We start from the raw sequence: 21,483 nt of genomic DNA on the forward strand, positions 1-21,483 counted from the left end.
TTCTAGGGATGCGATGAATCGAGAAAATACATAGAAAATGCAAGACTCAGAGAAGAAAAGAAAGATAGGTAAAACAAGAGTCACCAAATCTCCAAAGAAAATAATCGGGATTCATGGAAGAAAAAAAGGTTTACAATTTGTGCAACGAGTGAAAACGTAGTTAGCAATGTAAATAAACCTTCATATATTGGGGTGAAGCAGGAAAATTAGTAATCCTAAATAATAGGAAATAAGCAGATGAAAAATCATAGTTAGATTTGCCTCGATATTTTAACGGCACTTGAGTACACTTGAGCATCCTAGAGGGAAGCGTCACACCATAGTCTAAGGAACTAGAGCCACATGTGAAAGCAATCTTGCGAAACATTTCATGATAAGATTGACATTTAATGCACGTGCTCCCAAGGTTATTCATATCAAGTCTTAAATATTTTCCATTTCTCCAAGTGATGGACCCAACGAAATAAGTGCGACCCAATTTCTTAAAGACTTTCCATCGTTGCGCCACGACAAGCCTTGGGCGAAACTGTTATGCGTCGGTCACAGGCCCAAAAGAAGGAGGCTCAATCATCAATCATATACATCCCACTAAAGCACTAAGGGAACAATGCAACCTCACTCAGGAACTCCACCCTAGATCTTCACCAAGCACATATGTTTGTCGTTAAATGTCATCAGACGATCTCTCGTATCCGATGCCAAAATGGTAGGAAACGTTCATAACTGTCATTTATATACAAGGCGCCTCTCATGAGATTTGAGGTATTCTCTCAGTAACTCATAACTTACTCTACTTTTCATTTTTTTACTGACTTTGGAGTTGAAGTGCTAATCTTGCATGTCCACTTCCGCGTTGCTGTACCAAATGTCTACTCCACTATAACGAAACTATATCCCACGATTTCACCAAGAATTTTTATTCCCTAGCAAAACAGTATTTAAGAACTAATCGAATTAGATGTTACGTTGGTCATCCATGTTTGTGCTATTTGTTCAAGCATGAATTGTTCCAGAATGTTTGATTGGACTACAACATGCCTAATTGAGTCTTATGAAAAAAAGAATTAATTTGTCCGATTTACAATCTGTTTATATTTAATTGATTTTTTTATTATTCACAATTTATTTTTAGTATTTAACATATAACATTTCGTTAAATTTCATCTTGTTTAATGAAATGTTTTAGTTCATTATGCTTCTTTATATATTCAACCATTATAATATTTTAAATTCAGAGTTCTCAAAAATAGCTATGTCTAAATTCAAGAAACGTTCTTATCAAGTATAGAGATTTATGAGAAGTTTGAAGAAGTGGAAAAGGAAAACAAAATCCAAGATCTTATAGCCATCATAGATAGAAAAGGAAACTAGACATAACTAGATACTTCCACACAATGCCAATCAACTAACTTCCTTTAAGAGACCCGCGTTTCACTCTCTTTCTCTCTCTAAGATCACTTGATTTGATTCCCATATATTCAAACCTCTTAGCAAAAAGTAACCCATTTTGTCAATTCCTATCACTCACAACAAGTAATGTATGTTTAAAAAGTCATAGCATCCAACCTTGCTTAACCAACAATTAACTAGTAATAGTACCAACCTAACTCATAAAAAAAAGTGCTTCGAGTTCCATTTTCTCTTCACACTCATCACCCACTCCACTCCCTTTAACTTGTATCAATAAAGTAACACAAACACTTTCACTTCATTTCCCTCTCTGTCCCCACTTTCACATTCACATTAATTACTAATAATTGATTATTTACAGCTTACAAACAATGTCAAAAACTCTGCATTCATAATTTAAAATCTGAATAATCATTTTTACAATTTTTGATTTTCATCCTTTTCTTACTCAAAACCACTAACAATTAACTTTGATATATATAATATTTAGATTTACCACTAAATTCTACTGTTACAAAACAAAAAAGAAAACTCAACAATGAAACCCTAACACAGAACCGTCACTAACGGCAATGGCGACTCTGCAACCGGTTCTAACCTTCACTTCATGGCTGAAGAAATGCAAAACCCTAACACGCCCCGCCATTTCCAGCTTCGACTCAATCTCCATCGTCGGTTGAACTCTCAACCCGAAGCTAAACCCAACACCATCACCATTCGCCAGTGTGGGCCCCACATTCGGCGGTGCCGACAACGGGAAGCTCTGAACAGAGAACGTGGCGGCCATGTACTGTGTTCTCCCGGCGTCGATCTGGCCGGCTGGGATGAACATGAATCCGACCTGGCTACCGTAGTAGAGGATTTGAAGAGAGCTGTCGTAGTGAGAGAAAGCGGCTCGGTTAGGGTTTCTGACGGAGGCGTATTGTGCGAAGGTGAAGTTAACGGTGCCGTTGATGACGGAGAAGGAGGGGAGCTGGACGGCGTTGACGGCGATCTTGGGGTCTTGGGGTTTGAAAACTGTGTAGTAGACTATGAGGATGACGATGATGATGAAGATTAGGAAGATTGTGGCGACGACACATGAGGCTAGGTTGGTGCGTCCGGATGGTGGTCGTGGTCGTTTTGGTCTGGTGGTGGAGGCGGTGGTGGGGATGAGGATGGGTCCATCCGCCATGGGCTACGGTGGTGGAGTGGTGGTGGATCTTATGTTGAGAGGAAAATAGAATGTGAATGAAGAAAATTATAAGGTTAGATAAAAGGTGAAGACCATTTGATTAAAACAAACCCCACATGTTGATATGAAAAAGTAGAAAATTGCTTTGTCAAAATAGAAGAGTAAGAAATCATAAAAACCAAACACTACACTAGTTGAGTATGTGAGAAATGAACTTTGAAATTTTGTTTTAGCTTTTTTTCTTTCTTTTTCTTATTTAATTTTAGTTTGTTTAGTGGTGTTATTGGGAACAGGCGAACAGCATTATTTTCAGACTAGAATTGAGGTAATTTTGTTTTATTGAGAGGATTAAGGATGGGCGATTTTAAATTGATTTTTTTATTGTTAAATAAATATTGTATAGATAATTGTGTTTGGAAGTGGACATGTTTGTCTTGGAGTGGGCATTTTGTTGACTAGATTGAGTGAGAACGGTTGGTTGGGTTGGGGACACATATTGTCTATCTTTCGTGCAAAAGAGAGAGAGTATTTTTCATCGTTTGATCAATCTGACAAAGCAAAACTTGCCATGTGACTGGTCTTGATCTCTCTAACAAAAAGTAAATGAATTATTTGAATGAGAGAGCACTAGTTAATTTTATATGAAAAAAGAAATTATAGTATAATTTATAATACTCATTTATTAAATAATTGAAAATAAAACAAAATACTAAATAGTACTAATGGTAATAGATACTAGTACAATAAAATTGTATAGTAATTTATAATTTGAATTTTTTTTAAAACTACTTATTATTTGAAACGGATATAATAAATAAACTCTTTGATATCTAAGAGTTTATTTTGGATTGATATTCCTTAGGTAAAATTTATACACAAGTTTAAATTTAGTTTGAAAAAATATTATACAAAAATGACATGGTATTGTATTGATTGATTAGAGGACGGTTGATACCCAACCAAACTTGAAAATATTATCCAGTATATTGAATATAGTTAGCTAGACTCATTGGTTAATTAGTATATGAGGTAGAAGATAATGTTTATTAGTATAGCACTTCATTAACATGTTTAAAATAACTATAATAGCTCATTACGAGTTCATTTGTAACACCCTCACCTAAGAAGATGAGGGGTGGTTGCAATGCATGTAATATTTGAGGTCAAAAAAAGATAAGGGTGGTCGCCACATCAGAATAAGAGAGATCCTGAGACTGTGCAGGAAATGGACTGCATGGTTGAAGAAATGCATATAAAGATTGATTGATATTACATATACCAACAATATGCATATTTTTTCCGGTTGCCTGTTTCATAAGAACTTCACGGTTAACCGTGCTTGACTTGAAGCAATTTTGGGACGGGTGGGTGACTTTCTAGAAAGTTTTCCGGAAAGTACATGCTGAAAAGATTCGTGTCGATTTGTAGGGTCAGTCAGTAATCCTGGAAGCAGTCTAGGGCGTTACAAATGGTATCAGAGCCAGACTTCTTCCAATACGATGTGGTTCAAGAACGAACCATGTGGAAGTTGGTGGGCATGTAACACCCGAGGCCTAAAAAGGTGAGGGGTGGTTGCACCGGTTTGTAGGGTCAGTCGATAATTCTAAAAGTAGTCTGAGGCGTTATATCATTAGGCTAATTTATTAGTAATTAGCTCTTTTATTTTGTATCATTGCTATCATTAATATCAGAGTATAATATGATATTAGAGTATAATTTTGTGTGAATGGAGTTATTGAGTCATATTACTCTTGTAATCATTTTTTTATAGCCATGTTAGTTAAGTTAATTATAGTGTATTTGTTGCTTGTGTTGTAAGCTATTTCTTGTATATAAAAACCTTATCAATGCAAATAGAGCCTATGCTCATTATGTTGAATTTCCAATCTTTCACAATTAATATAATGGTATTAGTAGTGTGAGTAATTAGAAGATCAATTTTCTTCTTCTTCCTTTTTCACTGATTCCCACACCTTGCATCTTGAGCTTCATTCACATCTTCACCTATTGATATTCATGATCATGAAAATTCATCCACAATACAACATAAAAATCACACAATCAACAACAACTCAAACCACCAAAACAATAATCAATCCAACAACAATCAAACAAACAAGAATCTGACTCTTGTTTAATTAAGTCCCTATTACCTTTACCCCTCCGAAAATCCTGGTGCAGTTCTTGTTTCTCCTCCCATATCGAAAAACAACTATGAATTTTGGAGTCGTTCGATGAAATTTGTACTCTTGAACAAAAACAAGATTAAATTTATCAATCGAAAACTCAGAACACCACTAGAAGACAATTATGAATCTTGGAGTCGTTTGATGAAATGTGAACTCTTGAAGGAAAAAACAAGATTAAATTTATCAATGGAAAACTCACAATACCATTAGAAGACGATGCTCTCTTCGATACTTGAGAAAGATGTAGCAACGTTGTTCTTTCATGGATCTCAGCATCGTTATCTCCTAATATTGTTTAAAGAACCATCTATGTTGATATTGCTGCTTAACTATAGATAGGTATTCACAGTCGCTTTTCTAAGAGTAATCATTTTCGATTATCTAATCTTCTTCAACAAATTCATTTAAGAGACAATGTGAGAAATTTGTGACTGCTTACTTAATGGGCTAAAAACTCTTTTGGAAGACCTAGAAGCTCTCGGAATTCTTCCCAATTGAATTTGTGGTTCACACCTCACAGTTAAAATGCAATGTGATATGGAATATGTCATTCGCTTTTTAAAAGGATTGAATGACAATTTCAACAATATAAAATCTCAAATCCTCATGGTGGAGCCCCTCCCGAATGCTACAAAGGTTTCCTCTTCAATCTTGTAACAAGAAAGACAGTTAACCACTCTCTCTCCTTCTGAAAATTTCAAGATTCTCTTAGCTCAGACACATAATCCTTCACCTAATGTAAGATTTCACCCAAAACAAGGCAAAGGTCGTGGAAAACCAAATTTCCAAGGCAAAGGTTTAACCAATTCCAAATTTTGTACATTTTGTGACAAAATTGGTCACATTCTTGATACATGTTATTTCAAACATGATTTTCCACCGACCTTTAGGTTCAAAGATAAAGTAGATTTTCCAACAATGTTAATATCTGGGATGAGTATTAACATTCATCATCCACTAATGTTGATCTCCAAGATAGAAAAGTTGAAATCAACTCTGACATGTACAACAAATTGGTCGCATTACTCAGCAAAACAGAGGAGTCAAACACTTCAGATTTTTATATCTTTCATGTCTCATCATCGGATTTGCCTTACTCTTCCCTTAATCTTTTGTATTCTTATCGTTCTATTAGTTCCATTACCATCAAACTACCTAATGACTCTCACATGTTGTCTAAAATATCTGAAATTGTTCTAAGTCATATTACCTATCCCAAGTTCTGGCCAACTTACAGATATCTTTACTAATCCCCTCGATCCTCATTCGTTTTCTCTCATCTTATCCAAGTTGAGAATCTCAATTAACTACGCTCCAAGTTGAGGGAGAGGGGTATTGAGTCTTATTACTCTTGTAATACATAACTGTTTTTACAGTTATGTTGGTTAGGTTAGTTATAGTTTATTTGTTACTTGTGTTGCAAGCTATATCTTGTATATATCGACCTTATCAATGCAAATAGAGCTTAAGCTCATTATGTTCAATTTCCAATCTTTCACAGTTGCTATTAGGAATGGTTCTTCTATGTTCAGTGTTGGAGAACCACTGATTTGACACTCAGACTTGCTAAGTTTCCTACATAGTAATTGGATTTGGCTGGTGGTTTTGTGTCAACTTTTTAGCAATGGTGTGTTAGAATATCAAAGTCGGCTGATGGGAATGATTGATCAAAGTATGTTTACTTCTTATTTAAATCTCAAGATCGTGTTGGTTTTGCTGTTATATTGGAGGATTTTCCATGAAAAAACAAGTCGTGAGATATACCAACTAATGGAGTCATATATATAGTGTTGTAATTTGTGCTTTTGGAAGACTTGTAAAGCATTTTATCGTGTTTAATGGTAATTTAGTAAGCCTCATTTTGGTTTGGATTAGTAAAAGAAGTTCTTACATACATGTGTTGCCTTTATCATTTTTTTATAAATATTTCGCCTCCTTGGTTTTGATGTTTTCTTCTATCCATCATTGGTCAAGTTGACTAGATGTTTAGTGTACTCTTGGAATTATTTGTGCTATTTGATGTTGCAATTGAACATTAACTTTACAATCGTGTGCAAGCTAATTGTTCACTATTGTGATTTATTTTGGATTTGGTTTCTAAACTTATAAATGGTTGTTAAGTATGATGCTTCTTCCATTGACGGTTATTCATTGCTATCCGTTGATGATTGTTAAGTATGATGCTTGTTTGACTTTATTGATTCCCAACATTTCTTAAAACAAATCGTTGAACAAAATGTAAATTTTTCTGCCCTTTCCCCAAGGAAGGATCCTTGAATTGAACTGGAGGTGGAGTCATTACCGTTAGCAGCTGGATGGTTGGTCGAGAAGTGGACATATCAGAGAAGTTGAGGGTTAGAGTTCCCACTCAACCAATTGTACAAGCTTGGAGGGAAATTGAGGATAAAGTTCTCACTCAACCAGTTCTAAGAGTTTGGAAGGAGAATTCAGATTGCTAAGGGTGAGGACTAATATACTCACTAAACCAAATGTGAGAGCTTGAAAGAAAAATATGACTCGTTGAGGCTCGGGGCCGAGATACTCACTCAACCAAACATGGTAACTTGAAGGGGAAAACTGACTTGCTAAAGATGAGGATCGAACTCTCACCTACACTAGTTCTGAAACCACTGAACACCGATTCATTGATGACGGAAACTACTGTCTAAGCCATCTGAGAAAAAATGTGGGTGGAGAGAGGTGGGAAGATGAGCTTGGAGAAAGATGGAAATGACAGAGAAATAACACTTAGACGTCGTTAGACACTTCCCCTATGGTTGTGACAGTGTTAGACCGCTACCAAGGAGAGAAGAGCTCCTTCACGCAGAAAAGGTCGCTTGAGCACGCGAAGGTAGCCAGCGGAACCACCATATGTACTTTTCAGTTTAGTTTGTGTCATTGTTGTTGAACATGGAAAAGATCTAAGGACAGTTAGGGAAAAAAAATGTAATCTCTAAACTTGAGATTCTAGAAAAGGTACTTGGCATGTACTTAGCTGATGAGGATATCGTCTTACATATGTCTGCTGACATTAATTGTATTAGTCGGAGCCAGTGGACTATTGATGTTTAAACCAAAGGTGATAACGACAGATTCTTGCATAAGGACACAGCATTGCAACTCAAGCGAGAATTCGACATGGCTAATGATCTATCTATCCAATGCAACTGATTATGCGAGGTGGCAAACATTAACTAATGCAACTGATTATGTGGGGGTAGCAAGCAAACATTTGATTTGTAACTTGTTCATGTCAAGGCCACACCAAAAATTATTCTCTATTATAACAGTTCATATTTCAATCAATAATATATTTTCATTTTATCTTAACTTCTGGGTTCTTTCATAATAGGAGAAAACTACATGCCAACAAACTAGACATATGCCCAAGGATGTTTGATGTTCATGAGCATACCACAGATAAAGTAAAAGGAGAACACACAAAACCTGGTGTGATTCAACATCTCTTGCCTTTCCAACAAAATTATTAACTATCTATCTCTAATAAGATTCCAATGATTGCAACAACCAGGCACTTGCATTGGCTTCTATCTAGTGCACTATCCCTGCTATCATGAATCATAATCAGACCACATTACTGCTATTATCTTTCGATTTTTGGCTGCAAGCAGAATAAATTTCATTCAAGGAGAAAAGCTAGCTAACATGTTGCAATTTTTCGGTAGCTAGATAATAAATCTAGCACGGCATTTATTATGTACAAATGACAAATCCAGTTTTTTTGTCAAGCATCTACAATCAATCCTATGATGATACACAAAATCTCAGATACACAAAATCTCAGATACACAAAATCTCATCTTAGTATAAGACAACTTATTCAGACCTTTTAATTTCTGTTGAACATGACAATACAATCCTGAAAACAGTTCAGAAGCCAGAAATAGACAAGAGCTTCAGGCCTATGTCCAGATCACATCAAGCCATATGACATTTTTGTTGGTGCAACCTGCAGTTTGCACAGTCCATCCAAAAATGGACTAGAGTCATATTACATATAAATATTACCTTACCAATATATAAATCAGAAAATAAAAATATCTATTGTGCAAGCTTATCAAGACGGGAATCCATGATTTGGGAGACGGTATCAAGAAATGCTGATTCCTTCATGCCAGGAAGCAAGGAATCTTGTGCTTCGCTTATGATTTCCTCAATTACAGATTCCTTGTTCAAATTTTCCCGACACATGATGCTTCCAATAGCATAGGGAGTTAAACCTCTCTCAACGCCTTTCTTGAGCAGCATTGTAGAAACGCGAAGTGTACGCGCACACTCCTGTGGAATATCCCATCCATAATATTTCAAAATTTCAATGTCTTTTTCGGCATCCAAAGAATTGATATAATCAACTGTCTCAGCTGAGTAAGGCTGGAGTGCTTGCGGCCAGTAAAGCCAATCAAATGTGCAGTCTTCAAACTGCAGAGAAAAATACTATGAGTCCATATTAAATCAATGTGAAGGATCTTAAATTTCAGCAAGACGTGGACTACTGATGTGGCCTATGGATCATGCAACACTCAAATAACATTTATACATGCATACACATTGGCCGCTTAAAAGAACATTACGCTGTAATTATAACGCGTGTTCGACAAGTAATTTTATATCAGGAAATTCAATCAACTCTTACGATATCAAATCAAACAAAGAAATTGAAAAATGTAATACAAAAGAGGAAATTAAGGAGAAATCTTACTTTATCTGGTAGACAATAACCATGATCAATGGGAATGAGCTTAACCTGGCCAGCTGCCTCCTTTCTGAACAAAATATTCCCAGCATGTCTGTCAGCATTGGCCATTCTTATATCAAGCACAGTTATCTTATGCACTTCCTCCACTGGAAAGACCCCGGGTCCAATGTCCTCACAGTTTCCATCGTTATTCATAAATTTCTGTAACGACCCAATCTTGATGTGTTTTGATGAGCATGCGTACCCATTTGGGTGGTGAAATTCTTGGTGTAAGCATTGCACCATAACAGTAGGAGGAACACCAGAGAACCCGATTTCCTCACCTGACACCAAACGTGGCCCGCTCCTTGGATGATCTAATACATATGCTGCTACCTCCCTTAAGGCTCCTTCTCCCACCCTTGTTCCTCTTTTTAAACCTTCGCCGTTCAATGAACACGGTAAGCCTCTTGGGTTGTTCACAGCCATTGGTTCCTCATCCAAGGGCTTGAATACTGAAACACGCTCCTGGCCAGTCGAATTTTGCATAAAATAAGTCCCTCCCGTTCCTTCCGAGGACCTAATAGGACGATTTCCTTTCTTCAAACCCTCATATGTGGAGTTAATCATGTCCGAAAGGAAAGGCAAAAAATTGATCTTGGGATTCAACGCAATAGGCTCCAACCAGAAACCAACACCGGGTGGTAACTTTGCTATCTGAATCGGTCTGCTCCTATTCTTATTCTCTTCTACTTGTAATTGTAACACATCACTTCTCTCACGCGGTATCAAAGCCTCAAGAGAAAGATTCAAATCATTATGAATAGGCGTAGCCCTAACCTTAACCGATTTCTTAATAATCAAATGCACTACACCATCACCCCCTTTACATATATCATGAAAAAGTATCTGATCATCTAGCCTCTCTTCATTACAAAAAAGCTCTTGCTCCTCAAGATCAATAAAACCTTCCCCTTTTTTCCTAATCCTTTGTTTAAGATACCCCACATTCCTATGCCTATCAACATGAAACTCAAACTCCTTACCAGAAACTGTCCTAACAACAATGAAAAGAAGATCCGAAAGACGCAAAACCAAATGAAGAACATTGCCTTCAGCAACACCATACTCCTTAATAAGTGTATCATTCCGCGCAAGCTCCCTGCCACCAAAAACAAGCTTCTGTTTCTTCACCACAAAACCTTTACATTGTTGAATCCTCAATTTCACAGAAGCAATTGAATCCGACTCCAAAACCCGCATCGGGGTAACAACACTATCCACAGTAAGGTATATCAGGATTGGATCAACAGAACAATGTTCTGGTTGACCCTCCCAATATACCCTCTCTTTCGAAATTGAACTCAAAGCAACCGACATATTTCAATGTCGAATGTCGAAAATCAAAACCCTAATTTTTATTTTTATATTTTTATTTTAATAACAACAGCAACAAAAAAACTACTTTTTCTTTTTCCCTTACTTGGAAAAAAAAAACAATACAGTTACAGAATGAAATCAAATACTACATTTAAGAAGAAATATTAGAATGTGGAAACTGGAAACCCTAATGTTGTTATGAAAAGTGGGATTGAATAATTGAGAATGGAAAAAGTATGGTGTGAAAAAGTTGTGCTCTCGAAAGGATGAAAGAAGGGTTGAATGCGAGCGAGAGGGGATTCTAACCGAAAGGAAAGAACCAAAGGAGAATGGGGAGATAGAAAAGCTTAAGAATGGAAGCGATTCCGAGAAAGGAGTGATGAATCTATAATCTGTGAGGGGGAGATTATTTCTGTTCCGAGAAAAGTGATTTTAAGATTTTGGAGGAATGGGAATGGAAGAAAAAGCGTTATTGTAGGCGTTGTTGGTTATATATAATGTTTTGAGACCAAACCAAACAAAACCTCTGTTGCCATTTGCCACTGTCTGTGTTTTTCTCTTGTCGTCGTTAACGGCGCTTCGTATGAAACGCTCTATGTTTAAATTTTTCTGCTTCTATTTTATTGGATACTGATATTAATATTTGTACTATAACACTAAGGCTATGTTTGGGAGTTTGGAGGGGAGGGGAGGGGAAGGCTTCCAAAAATAAAATTTTGAAAAAATATAGGAAAATATTTGACATTTTTTGAAAAAATGATTTTGTTTAGAATGATAAAAGAGTCATTATCATTAATAAATTTTTAATTTTCATAATACTATAACAACCTAAAACATATTTGGAAAATTTATGTAAGCCCTTCAAAACCCTCCAAAACCCTCCTACAATACAATTTTTGAGTTACTCCATTTTATGGGGTTTTCGATGTTATGAATAAAGTCAAACCCTCCAAAACCCTCCTACCCAAAATCTTTTTACCCTTTTCACCCAATTCTTCATATTTTTTAAAGCCCTCCCCTCCCTTCCCCTCCAAACTCCCAAACATAGCCTAAAGGTTCTGTTCTAGAGGGTTCTTCGCTTAATTTTGTAATTAAATTATATATTATTGCTTACAGTACCTTTTTTTAATTTAATTGAAATGTACTAAAAGATATAGTAATGCTATTTTGTGTTGTTCGGGTCCCTGTTAAAAAATTCACTAATAAAAAATTAGTATTTTAAAAAATTAAAATTATTAATTATAAATTTGTATTAAATTTAACATACAATTTTCATTTTTTTAATTATATTTATCTCATAATTTGTACTTCAAAAATATAAGTTAGTACTATCTTAATCAATAATAATACAAACAAATGATGGTGATGAATTGACATTATAAAAAATTTTACACCGATAAATGTCAGTAATTAATCTCTATTTTATTAATTGATCATTTATAGGTATCAATAGCAAATTTTAATTTACTAAAAATATTAATTTATTATAAGAAAAAGTACATTTCAAAAGAATATATAATTACTACTATTTAAAATATATATTTTTTGGTCATATAAAATAACACTTAGTATCGTGTACCCTCATTGCAGTGTTTTTACTATATTATCCTTTTATATTAAAAAACCACTTTCATATTTTTATTGTCATATTTCGAATATTTTGAAAAGTTGTGCAATTTACGGATTTTTTTTGAACTAATTATCGAATTTTTATTAATAAATTGTGTTTTTATCGGCAATTTATGTTTAATACCACATTTTTTATTAAAAACATGCATTTTTACTAGTATTTTTTAAATGTTCGGTAAAAACTCATATCTCTTATGCATTTTTACTAGCATTTTATAAATGTCCGGTAAAAACTCATATCTCTTATGCATTTTAACAGCATTCTTGAAATGTCTGATAAAAACTCATATTTTTCATGTATTTTTATCAGATTTTTTAAAATTTCAATTAAACCAAAGGCATTTTTACTGATGATTTTGAAAAGTCTAATAAAAATGCATACATGTATACTAAATATTTCGAAAAAAAGGTAGAAGAAAATGTTGAAATGATAATTGTATTTTTTTCGAAAAACCCAAGAAAGTTATTTTGCTCTCCAAATTTTTTAAAATTATGATAATTTATATATTTTTTTGTATTGAGGATCAAAGGACGAGACAACACGATTGATTATAGACATACTGACAGTCAGCTGAGAGATCAGTTGTAGTGAGCTCCCGTGCGAGGACGGATGATGTCGAGGATTCACATGCCCGAGCAAGTAAAGTAGTCTCGATCGGTTCTCACGGGAGAAGGTTGGTTGAGCAGTCACGCACACCCCGCATTATTAGATGTATAGGAGGTGGAGCTGATGGAAAGGCCATAGATCTTGCTAATAAGCCCATTGTTATCGTTGTTGACGATGTCGAGACAGCAACTTAAAAGGTTAAGGTCACAGTAACGGGTAGATGGTGGTTGCGACAAAGGTGGCCGATCATACTGAGACATAGGCTCCGGAGGATACAGTGGAGGATACTACTCTGGTTGATATGGAGGTGACGACTCCAGTTAATATGGAGGTGACTACTTTGACTAATATAGAGATGACTGCTCTAGCTGATACAGAGTCGTCTTTACCCGCTGATGAAGGGTTTCCTATAGGGTCTAGTGACTGTACAGTGCTCACAGGATATGTCAATCATGTAGCATTGAGATTATGGTAGGGAGATCTATATATGTATTATTTTAAACTTATTTTTATTTATTATTGATACGTTGAAAATAATTGATGGTTTTTACTTTCTTTGTTACAAGATTTCCTACCTTTGAATGTACCACCCACGGGGCAAAGCTAAAGAAGTTCTCAGATGTCCAGACGCCTTTGGACGTTAGGGAGATTGTCGATGATTGCACTACTACAAAAAACACATTTTACCTCGGCCACGAAAGGGATTTTACCCCAGCTACACAAGTGAGGTAGCAAAGAGCGTCAAAACTCTCCATTTTACCCCTCAGTTTCTGATTAAGCGGGGAGATAGTTGAAATGGCCATTGATTCGATCCCCAACAACATCATTTTTATATTTTAAAAACTAGAGCCACATACCTCTAAGTTTCTGTCAAAAACCAAAGAAAAAAGTTCTTTTTATAAATAAATTACATTATTTACATAGAATATTAAATTATATTGTTTACACATAATAATTAAATTACACATAATATTTAATTCAAGGTTTTTTATGTTACATTGTTTTGGTTTCAATCTACAAGTACAATTTGTTTACAAATATGATTCATTAGCATCACTTTGAATAAATACATATTTTGTTATATACACAATGTTTTTCAAGCTCAATGATTTGCACCCTTCCAATTTATGATATAACATAAGAAAAAGGTTAGATACACATATAACATGAGATTTAAGTAAAAATATAAGATATTATGTAAGAACACCAACGTTGGAATTATTTTTTTCCACAATTGCAATCCATCCCAGAGATTTGTTCCAAGTTTTTCTTATCAATGTTTTCATTGTTTTCATGTAAAACGCTTTCATTATCAATGTTTCAGTTTCACGAAATAGTGTCTAAGATATATAGTGGTGGTGTTCGTGTTCTTATTGGATGTAGAGGATTGGTTTCTTGTGAATTAATGTGTTGGCAATATCTTGGGCATTGTTACTTTATGAACATAGAGTATAGATTCGTTGTTGGTTAACTGAGTAGCTATACCCCTTGGTTATTTTATAAAATTGAGGGGAAATGTTGTTTCTTTTTTAATGAAAGAATAAAATAGACAATTTCCCCTCGATTTTATAAAACAACGAGACATTCACATTCAGACGGTCTTTTTTAGTACAGACGCATGATCGATGTGTTAACCTTAGACATTGTTATCTAGACACCCTACGCAAACCATATAGCACATCAGAAGTTTGATGACACTTCTTTTTTTCTAGTAATCTGCAATAGGAGATCTTAGTAGATATACACTTACTTGAGAGGTGTTTGCGCCAATTGTGAGTTGTCAGTTGTGCTCGTCTTATTTCAGATCATGCGGTTAAGGTTCAGCTCCCTAGATAGTGTGTGGATGGTTACTTATAATGATATCTTACCGTATCACACCCTCGCATCATCCCACATGTTGAGAATGTTGATGATGTTGGAACTTCCGATGTTAGGGGGACCTTCCGATGATGTGTCACCGCCTCCACCCACGTGTGGCTGACCAGCAACGTTTGTAGACGATAGTAGTACTTACTGATAACCTTATGGGTTTGATAAACTTAGATGGTAAGGTTTATACTTAGCCATCGCAGATAGCACACATAGCCCATGGGAGATTTGTTTTTTTTTTGTATTATTCGTATATTGTTTGTATATTACTGACATTTTAATTTAACAATTTATTAAGACAACACTTTATCGCTTTCATTATTGCAGGATTAACATAACTTAACACAGATAATTAACATAATTTAACACGGAGAATTGCATAACTTAACAAATCAATAATAAATAATAAAACTTAGACATTACTAGATGATTTTGAACGTTTCAACATCTTAATTATATCGTCGACAGATCTAGCAATTGTCACATCAAACTCGATTGGTTCCTTTGTTGGCCTACGGTGATATATTCTCCACATAACCTTCAAATCTTCATCAGTCTTCAGCTCAATTTTGTTGTATTTCACCTTTCCTTCAACATCATGGTGCATGAAACTTGTTCATATCCACCTTTTTAATCTCATTGTTTGACAACAAATTATCTAGTTTGGATCTCAGAATAGAGAGATTCGTGGTGTCCTCAGGGAGTCAAAAATCAACTGGAGGTTTCACGCTGTTGAAGTACACAACTGCCATATACGAATATTGATACATTCAAAGATGTTTTTTAACAATGTATTATCCTTATTTATACAAGTTTGGATTCATTATGAACCACACACAATTGTCAATGCAATCACGGCCGTATAAAACTGTTGGCAAAATTTCAACCGTGAAAATTCAAACTACTGAATATTTCATAACCTTGCTAAATATTTTGTAAATGCATGAGCTTTTCAAAAAAATGTGATTTTACACTACCAAATTTTTTGACATTATAGAAAATATTCGGCAATCTGTGGTGTTTTTTTTTTAAAAAAAAACAATATATTTTTCCATGCATCGTTTTTTTATTAAAACTGATAAAGATGCATATCATACATTTAAACTAGCCTACCGGATTTTTACATTCATACCGAATTTTTTACTTAAACTACTAGTTTTTCATGTGCTATTTTTAACTAAAAAAATTGATAGGGGTATTTTGGATATTGAGAAAATTTGGGGGTGTCATGTACATTTACAGGGTGATAGAACTTTTGCTACCAGCAGCTCAGTCAATTCTTGCACAATCCCATAATTGTTCACTGCCAAGCAGCTTGTAGAATGGTAAGATATTTGAAGTACAATCATGGATGAGGTCTCATATTCCATCCCAGTTCAGAATTACAAACCTTTGGTTGCTCGAATGTAGATTGGGTTGGATGTCTCGATTCAAGAAGATCAATCTCTGGTATTGCTCCTTTCTAGGCCCCTCCTTGATTTCTTGGAGAGCAAAGAAGCAACCAATTATTTCTAGATCTTCATCTGAGGCCGAATACATGGCATCATCTTTTGCCACTTATGAGCTACTTTGGTTGATGTTCTTGATGAAAGATCTTCACATCACATGCTCCAAACCTCTTGTCCTATATTGTAATAGCTAAAGTGCAATGCATATTGCTTCCAACCCCGTTTTTTATTAACGAACGAAACATCTTGAAATTGATTGTCATTTTGTGCATGAAAAGGTTTAACAAGAGTTGTCACGCCTTCTTCCAATTTCATCCCAAGACCAACTTGCAAAGGCTCTACCTATCTCCAAGTTCAATAACTTCGTTTCTAAGTTTGGCATGATTAACATGCTCAGTTTAAGAATGGTTATTAAGATTAGTCAGCTTAATATAGTTTGTTGCTAAATAAACTAGTGGTTAGTTTGTGATTAGTATTTGAAATGCTTGTATAAATGGAGTTTCCCTCCATTCTGTAAACATTGAGTTCGATAATGAAACTCATTCTCTCTTTCATGGTTTCATTCAATTATATTCATTGTAGCTTCTAGTTCAGTAATGTGTTCAACTGAAATAGATTATAGCACAAATAAATTCTCCAGATATGCTCAAATATAAATAATAACAGCCAAAAATTCTAGTTCTTCTAAAGGAGACATTTTCTTTCTCACAGAATGCCTGTTGCATTATCTTCAATATCTTCTGATACTACTTCATAAAAACCAGGAAACTGCATATTCAAATCCCTACAAATTACACAATCAACTTAGTTTTCAAATTTGTAAAGTTATTTTTAGTGCATGAAAGGAAAAGTGGACAATACTTCAAATATGGAATTGTCATGTTCTTGAGTAAGGATGGATTTCGAGCAACAAAACATTCCCACTCCTCTCTATCAATCCTTCCATCTCCTTTTAAATCAGCTTCTTTAATGGCCTATGCAATACCACAGAGACTAGTTCTTATTAAACCACAAAATCCTAACATGCTCAAAATGGATAATTAATCGATGTGAAGAAAAAAATTTAAAATACCTTATCAATTATTAGCTCAATTATATCATGAGAAAGAACTAAATCAGACTCTCTTAGGAGTTCCAATATCATCTCTCTTACCTCGTCTCGTTCTATAAAGCCTCTTTGCCATATATCGTATAATCGAAATGCAACTGTCATCAAACATATTATTATCAAATTTCAAAATGCGTTATAACATTCGGTTATTCATATGCACTGGCAGTATGAAATGATTTTATCTGATAAGAACTCTTACAAGCTGCTTTTTGTGGTTGCGTCGCTGCAGGATGGAAAACGCTTAAAGCTCTAACAAACTCTCCAAAATCTATCATACCATCATTTTTCGAGTCAAATAAATCGAACACCTGCTTACAAATTTAGATGACAATAGTGTTTGATCAGGGCCGTCTTTGAGGACGCACAAGGCAGACTAGTGCACATGGTCCAAAGTTTACCACAGTTAAACAGTGGCTTAATAAAACTTCGTAAATTAGTATTAATATATACTATGTTCTAACCCTGTCGCCAAAGAGGTTCCGTTTCTTGCTACTTCCAAACAAACCAAGCTGAAACTCTTCCTGCATATATATTTTCAATATTAATTCATTATTACACTCCTAATAAGTTCTTGTACAATCTTAATTATGGTATTAATCTGAACTCTATAGAGCTTACTTTGCTAATTAGCCCATCATTAACCATAGAGCTGCTTAATTTCTTGAAGAGATCATATAATGCTTTAATTTCAGAAACATTAACTGGAAGATTGTATGCACATAGACACACAAAAAATCTACAATATTAATTTGTCCATCACTGGAAATCCCATTATATAAACTCTAGAATGTGATTGAAAAGAAATAAAAAGCTTACAATAAGTTTGTTCGGCAAGAATCGCAGGATCTTCACGCCGAATTCGCGGTTTCATGCAAGAACAGCCCATCAAATTTTTTATTTATTTTATGTTTCCAAGACTTTAGGGATGATCTTAATTAACCATGTATATAAATATAAATATAGACATCGAATACATTAATCTAAGACAAGACAATTGGTGATTTGACTAGAAGAATCTACACAAGTTGTTTGATGCTCATTTGTATCCACCACTTTGAACTGGAATTTGTTCCATGCACATGGAGTCATACATTTTTTCCAAGTTCATGACTAGTGGTATACAAACATCGATTTTTTCTATCGACACCTCGTACATTCGGACCGAATCTGATTCCATTTCTTATGTTCCAATAAAATCATTCTATGCTGATGCAAATGAAATTGATGCTTGTTAGTCCTTTAAAGTTAATACTTAATGGTGCTTTCAACACATGATTATACAAAATGGTGTTTTCAACACATGATTATACTTATACACAATTACAATACATTCTATTCTATAGATGCAATCCTTTTGGCGTGCATTCGTCTTCAATTGTTTGCAGCTAGTCTTCCACTTCGGTGTGCAAAACGAAGCTTGGAAATGCCATAGTTATATCCCTGACAGGCAGAAAAATTTCGGTCAATCAATTATGTAAAGGTCTAATGTTTATGTGGTCGAAAAAATTTCAATTTTGCTAATCATGTTCGAATTTCTTTGACTAGAACGGAGACTTACTTTAGATATGGCAGAGTCATGATCTTAAGAAGAGAAGGATTTTTTGCCGCGTATTCTTTCCACTCTTCCATATCAATCTTCCCGTCTCCTTTTGAATCAACCTCCATCATTGTCTGAAAAAGTTCGAACCAAGAAAAATACGAGATAAGAATTAGATTGAAGAAAATGTAGATATCGAAGGAACACAACGGTTAATAACCTTTTCCACGATGGATTCAACAATATCATCTGAAACGGTAACTTCTGATTCATTCAAAGTAGCCAATACCATCTCCCTTAACTTCAATGAGCCAACCAAAAAGGGTCATAAGATGTTCAAAAAAGTATAAAAAAGGTATGAAAAAGAGTCATAAGATGCTCAAAACAGCATTACTGCAATCCTAAAGAGAAAATGGAAGACAATGGAAAGCTTAGAGGATACTCACCTCACTATGTTGAATGTATCCGGTATTTCGAAGATCAAACAGTTTAAACGCGACTGCAAGGAAAAAAATTAAAATCTCATAGTAAATGAATGAATGTTTGATTTCTCTAATACAAAACTAATTTCATACATTCAATTTTCTTGTCCTCGGATGCCCGTGGATGAAAGATGCTTAGGGAACGAACGAATTCACCAAATTCGATAACTCCATTACGCTTAATATCAAACATATCAAATACCTGCATAATTAACCTTTCTTAGATTGCAACATCATCATGTACATAGTAAAATGAAGATGTTATCACAAAATTTACAAAGAAACTAAAATCAATAACTCCATTACGCTTAATATCAAATATAACTAGACTATGTACCCTGCTTGCAAGTAGATTTTGCTTGCTACTATTTCTAAAAAGTGCAAGTTGGAACTCCTCCTGCACATAAATAAATGTCTTGAAAATTTTAGCAAATGTAACTTATGTTTTATACAAAATACTATTAAAGTATAATGAAACGCGATTTCGTAAAATAAATAGGTCATGTTAATGTGAATTAGAAATGCAATATGAGTTCATAGTATAGCCGAAAATATTTGGAATCAATCTTTAGTACTAGTCTGTGCTAATACCTTGTGAATGCAGCCATCATCAATAATTGAACTGCTTAGTTTCTTAAACAAGTCAAATAAAGCCTCAACCTCATTCACAGTAACTGTCATGAAAGTTTCAAGAACAAGGATTCAATTCGAGATCAATTATGAAGCAATATCATTTTAGATTGAAGACGTATCTGGTGTTAGACACATGAGATTATATTCAACTACGTTGATTTTCTCCTGTTATTATTATTGGTGTTTCCGTGTAACTGTCTGTGTCTGAGTGTCTGTGTTAGTGTTTCATAGATAACAAGTAGGAAGATGTTGACTTACATGATGTCTCGGAAGCAAGTATGGAAGATTGTTCGTGCTTAACTTTTGATCTACTTCTGGTAAGGCAAAAACAACTCATGGAAATGGACATACAATAATCAGTTGAACTACTTCCAAGACAATTGGATCTGCCACAACAAAGACAAAGGATTCAAAAAACATGAAACATAAACAAGATTGTGTAAAAAGTCAACTCATCAATGATGAATTATTCAAAGAGACTTACAGAAAATGTGGAGAAGTTGTGACTGACTACTTCTTTTTACATTTATATGTTTAATTGAATTCAAAGTTGCCTTCTAGCTATACTCAAAAGCTATTTGTATCCATTAATCCATTAAATTAAACAAACAGACTTATACACGACGAAACTTTTTTCTTTTTTTTATAAAGCTGACGAAACAGAACTACCTACCACAAGAATACGTTACACCATAAACTTCACTTTTTTGTTTTTTAAATATATGTATAGATAAAACTCTAGATTAAGTTACTTAAAATTTAAGAGTATATACTCCAAAAATAGTTAGAAGAAAAAGTTGGTTGTAAAGTATACTATTTCATTTTTAGTCAAAAACACCTAAGCAATTTGATCTAACTTCCATTAAAAGATCAAAATAAAGAATTGGATGGACGGTGCTTCTGTCCCAAAATAGCCAACAATTTCAAAAACAATGGAGTAGTATATATTTTTATCAATCCCAATTAAATGATTATTAATAAATTATAATTTAAAAGTTGATTAATTGACACATAGTTTGTTCAGCATCTTTATTATGGGTCTCATTGTTCTTACTTTCTTTTTTTTAAAATGATTTGTATAGTATGATATAATTTTGTATAAAAAAATTTATAAATTTGTTTGAGTTAAAAGGTAGTGCACTGATAATGTAAAATAATTTTACACTGTTATCCAATAGAAAATTATATATGTGTCATGTCATTAAATTTTTTTAAAATAAAAAAATGGTTTAATTGGATACATGGGTGGTGATTGGTTGACAGTGTAAAAATATTTTACATTGTCAGTGCATCACCCCTTTTCTCAATTTTTTTTCTT

At 34.3% G+C, this 21,483-nt stretch overlaps 4 protein-coding genes across 6 annotated transcripts; all 4 read right to left on the minus strand.

Annotated features, from left to right (window-relative positions):
• Positions 1 to 1,784: 1,784 nt before the first annotated feature.
• LOC131608103 (uncharacterized) lies at positions 1,785 to 2,799 on the minus strand. Its single transcript, XM_058880035.1, has one exon. The coding sequence runs from the start codon at positions 2,582 to 2,584 to the stop codon at positions 1,943 to 1,945; it is 642 nt and encodes a 213-aa protein (XP_058736018.1). The 5' UTR covers positions 2,585 to 2,799; the 3' UTR covers positions 1,785 to 1,942.
• A 5,641-nt stretch (positions 2,800 to 8,440) lies between these two features.
• Positions 8,441 to 11,429, minus strand: LOC131603724 (phosphatidylinositol 4-kinase gamma 2). The gene is made up of 2 exons (XM_058876142.1): positions 9,494 to 11,429; positions 8,441 to 9,213 (listed from the first exon to the last, which is right to left on the minus strand). The coding sequence occupies exons 1-2, from the start codon at positions 10,847 to 10,849 to the stop codon at positions 8,836 to 8,838; spliced, it is 1,734 nt and encodes a 577-aa protein (XP_058732125.1). The 5' UTR covers positions 10,850 to 11,429; the 3' UTR covers positions 8,441 to 8,835.
• Positions 11,430 to 16,126: 4,697 nt separating this feature from the next.
• On the minus strand, positions 16,127 to 18,460 carry LOC131603726 (calcineurin B-like protein 7). 2 transcript variants are annotated; one of them, XM_058876144.1, is made up of 7 exons: positions 18,330 to 18,460; positions 18,132 to 18,214; positions 17,975 to 18,034; positions 17,713 to 17,821; positions 17,556 to 17,608; positions 17,264 to 17,376; positions 16,127 to 17,186 (listed from the first exon to the last, which is right to left on the minus strand). In XM_058876144.1, exons 1-7 carry the CDS (start codon positions 18,397 to 18,399, stop codon positions 17,108 to 17,110), a joined length of 567 nt encoding a protein of 188 aa, XP_058732127.1. In that variant the 5' UTR covers positions 18,400 to 18,460; the 3' UTR covers positions 16,127 to 17,107. The 2 variants fall into 2 exon arrangements, with proteins under 2 accessions (XP_058732127.1, XP_058732126.1); XM_058876143.1 differs by having other exon boundaries at positions 17,475 to 17,608.
• Positions 18,461 to 18,645: 185 nt separating this feature from the next.
• On the minus strand, positions 18,646 to 20,785 carry LOC131603727 (calcineurin B-like protein 7). Of its 2 annotated transcripts, XM_058876145.1 has the most exons (9): positions 20,650 to 20,785; positions 20,424 to 20,551; positions 20,124 to 20,206; positions 19,870 to 19,929; positions 19,626 to 19,734; positions 19,497 to 19,549; positions 19,271 to 19,351; positions 19,072 to 19,184; positions 18,651 to 18,953 (listed from the first exon to the last, which is right to left on the minus strand). In XM_058876145.1, exons 2-9 carry the CDS (start codon positions 20,512 to 20,514, stop codon positions 18,899 to 18,901), a joined length of 645 nt encoding a protein of 214 aa, XP_058732128.1. In that variant the 5' UTR covers positions 20,515 to 20,551; positions 20,650 to 20,785; the 3' UTR covers positions 18,651 to 18,898. The 2 variants fall into 2 exon arrangements, with proteins under 2 accessions (XP_058732129.1, XP_058732128.1); XM_058876146.1 differs by lacking the exon at positions 19,870 to 19,929 and having other exon boundaries at positions 18,646 to 18,953.
• Between the last annotated feature and the right edge of the window lie 698 nt (positions 20,786 to 21,483).

This window comes from Vicia villosa, linkage group LG5 (genome assembly GCF_029867415.1).
Source record: "Vicia villosa cultivar HV-30 ecotype Madison, WI linkage group LG5, Vvil1.0, whole genome shotgun sequence".
Classification (NCBI taxonomy): Eukaryota; Viridiplantae; Streptophyta; class Magnoliopsida; order Fabales; family Fabaceae; genus Vicia; species Vicia villosa.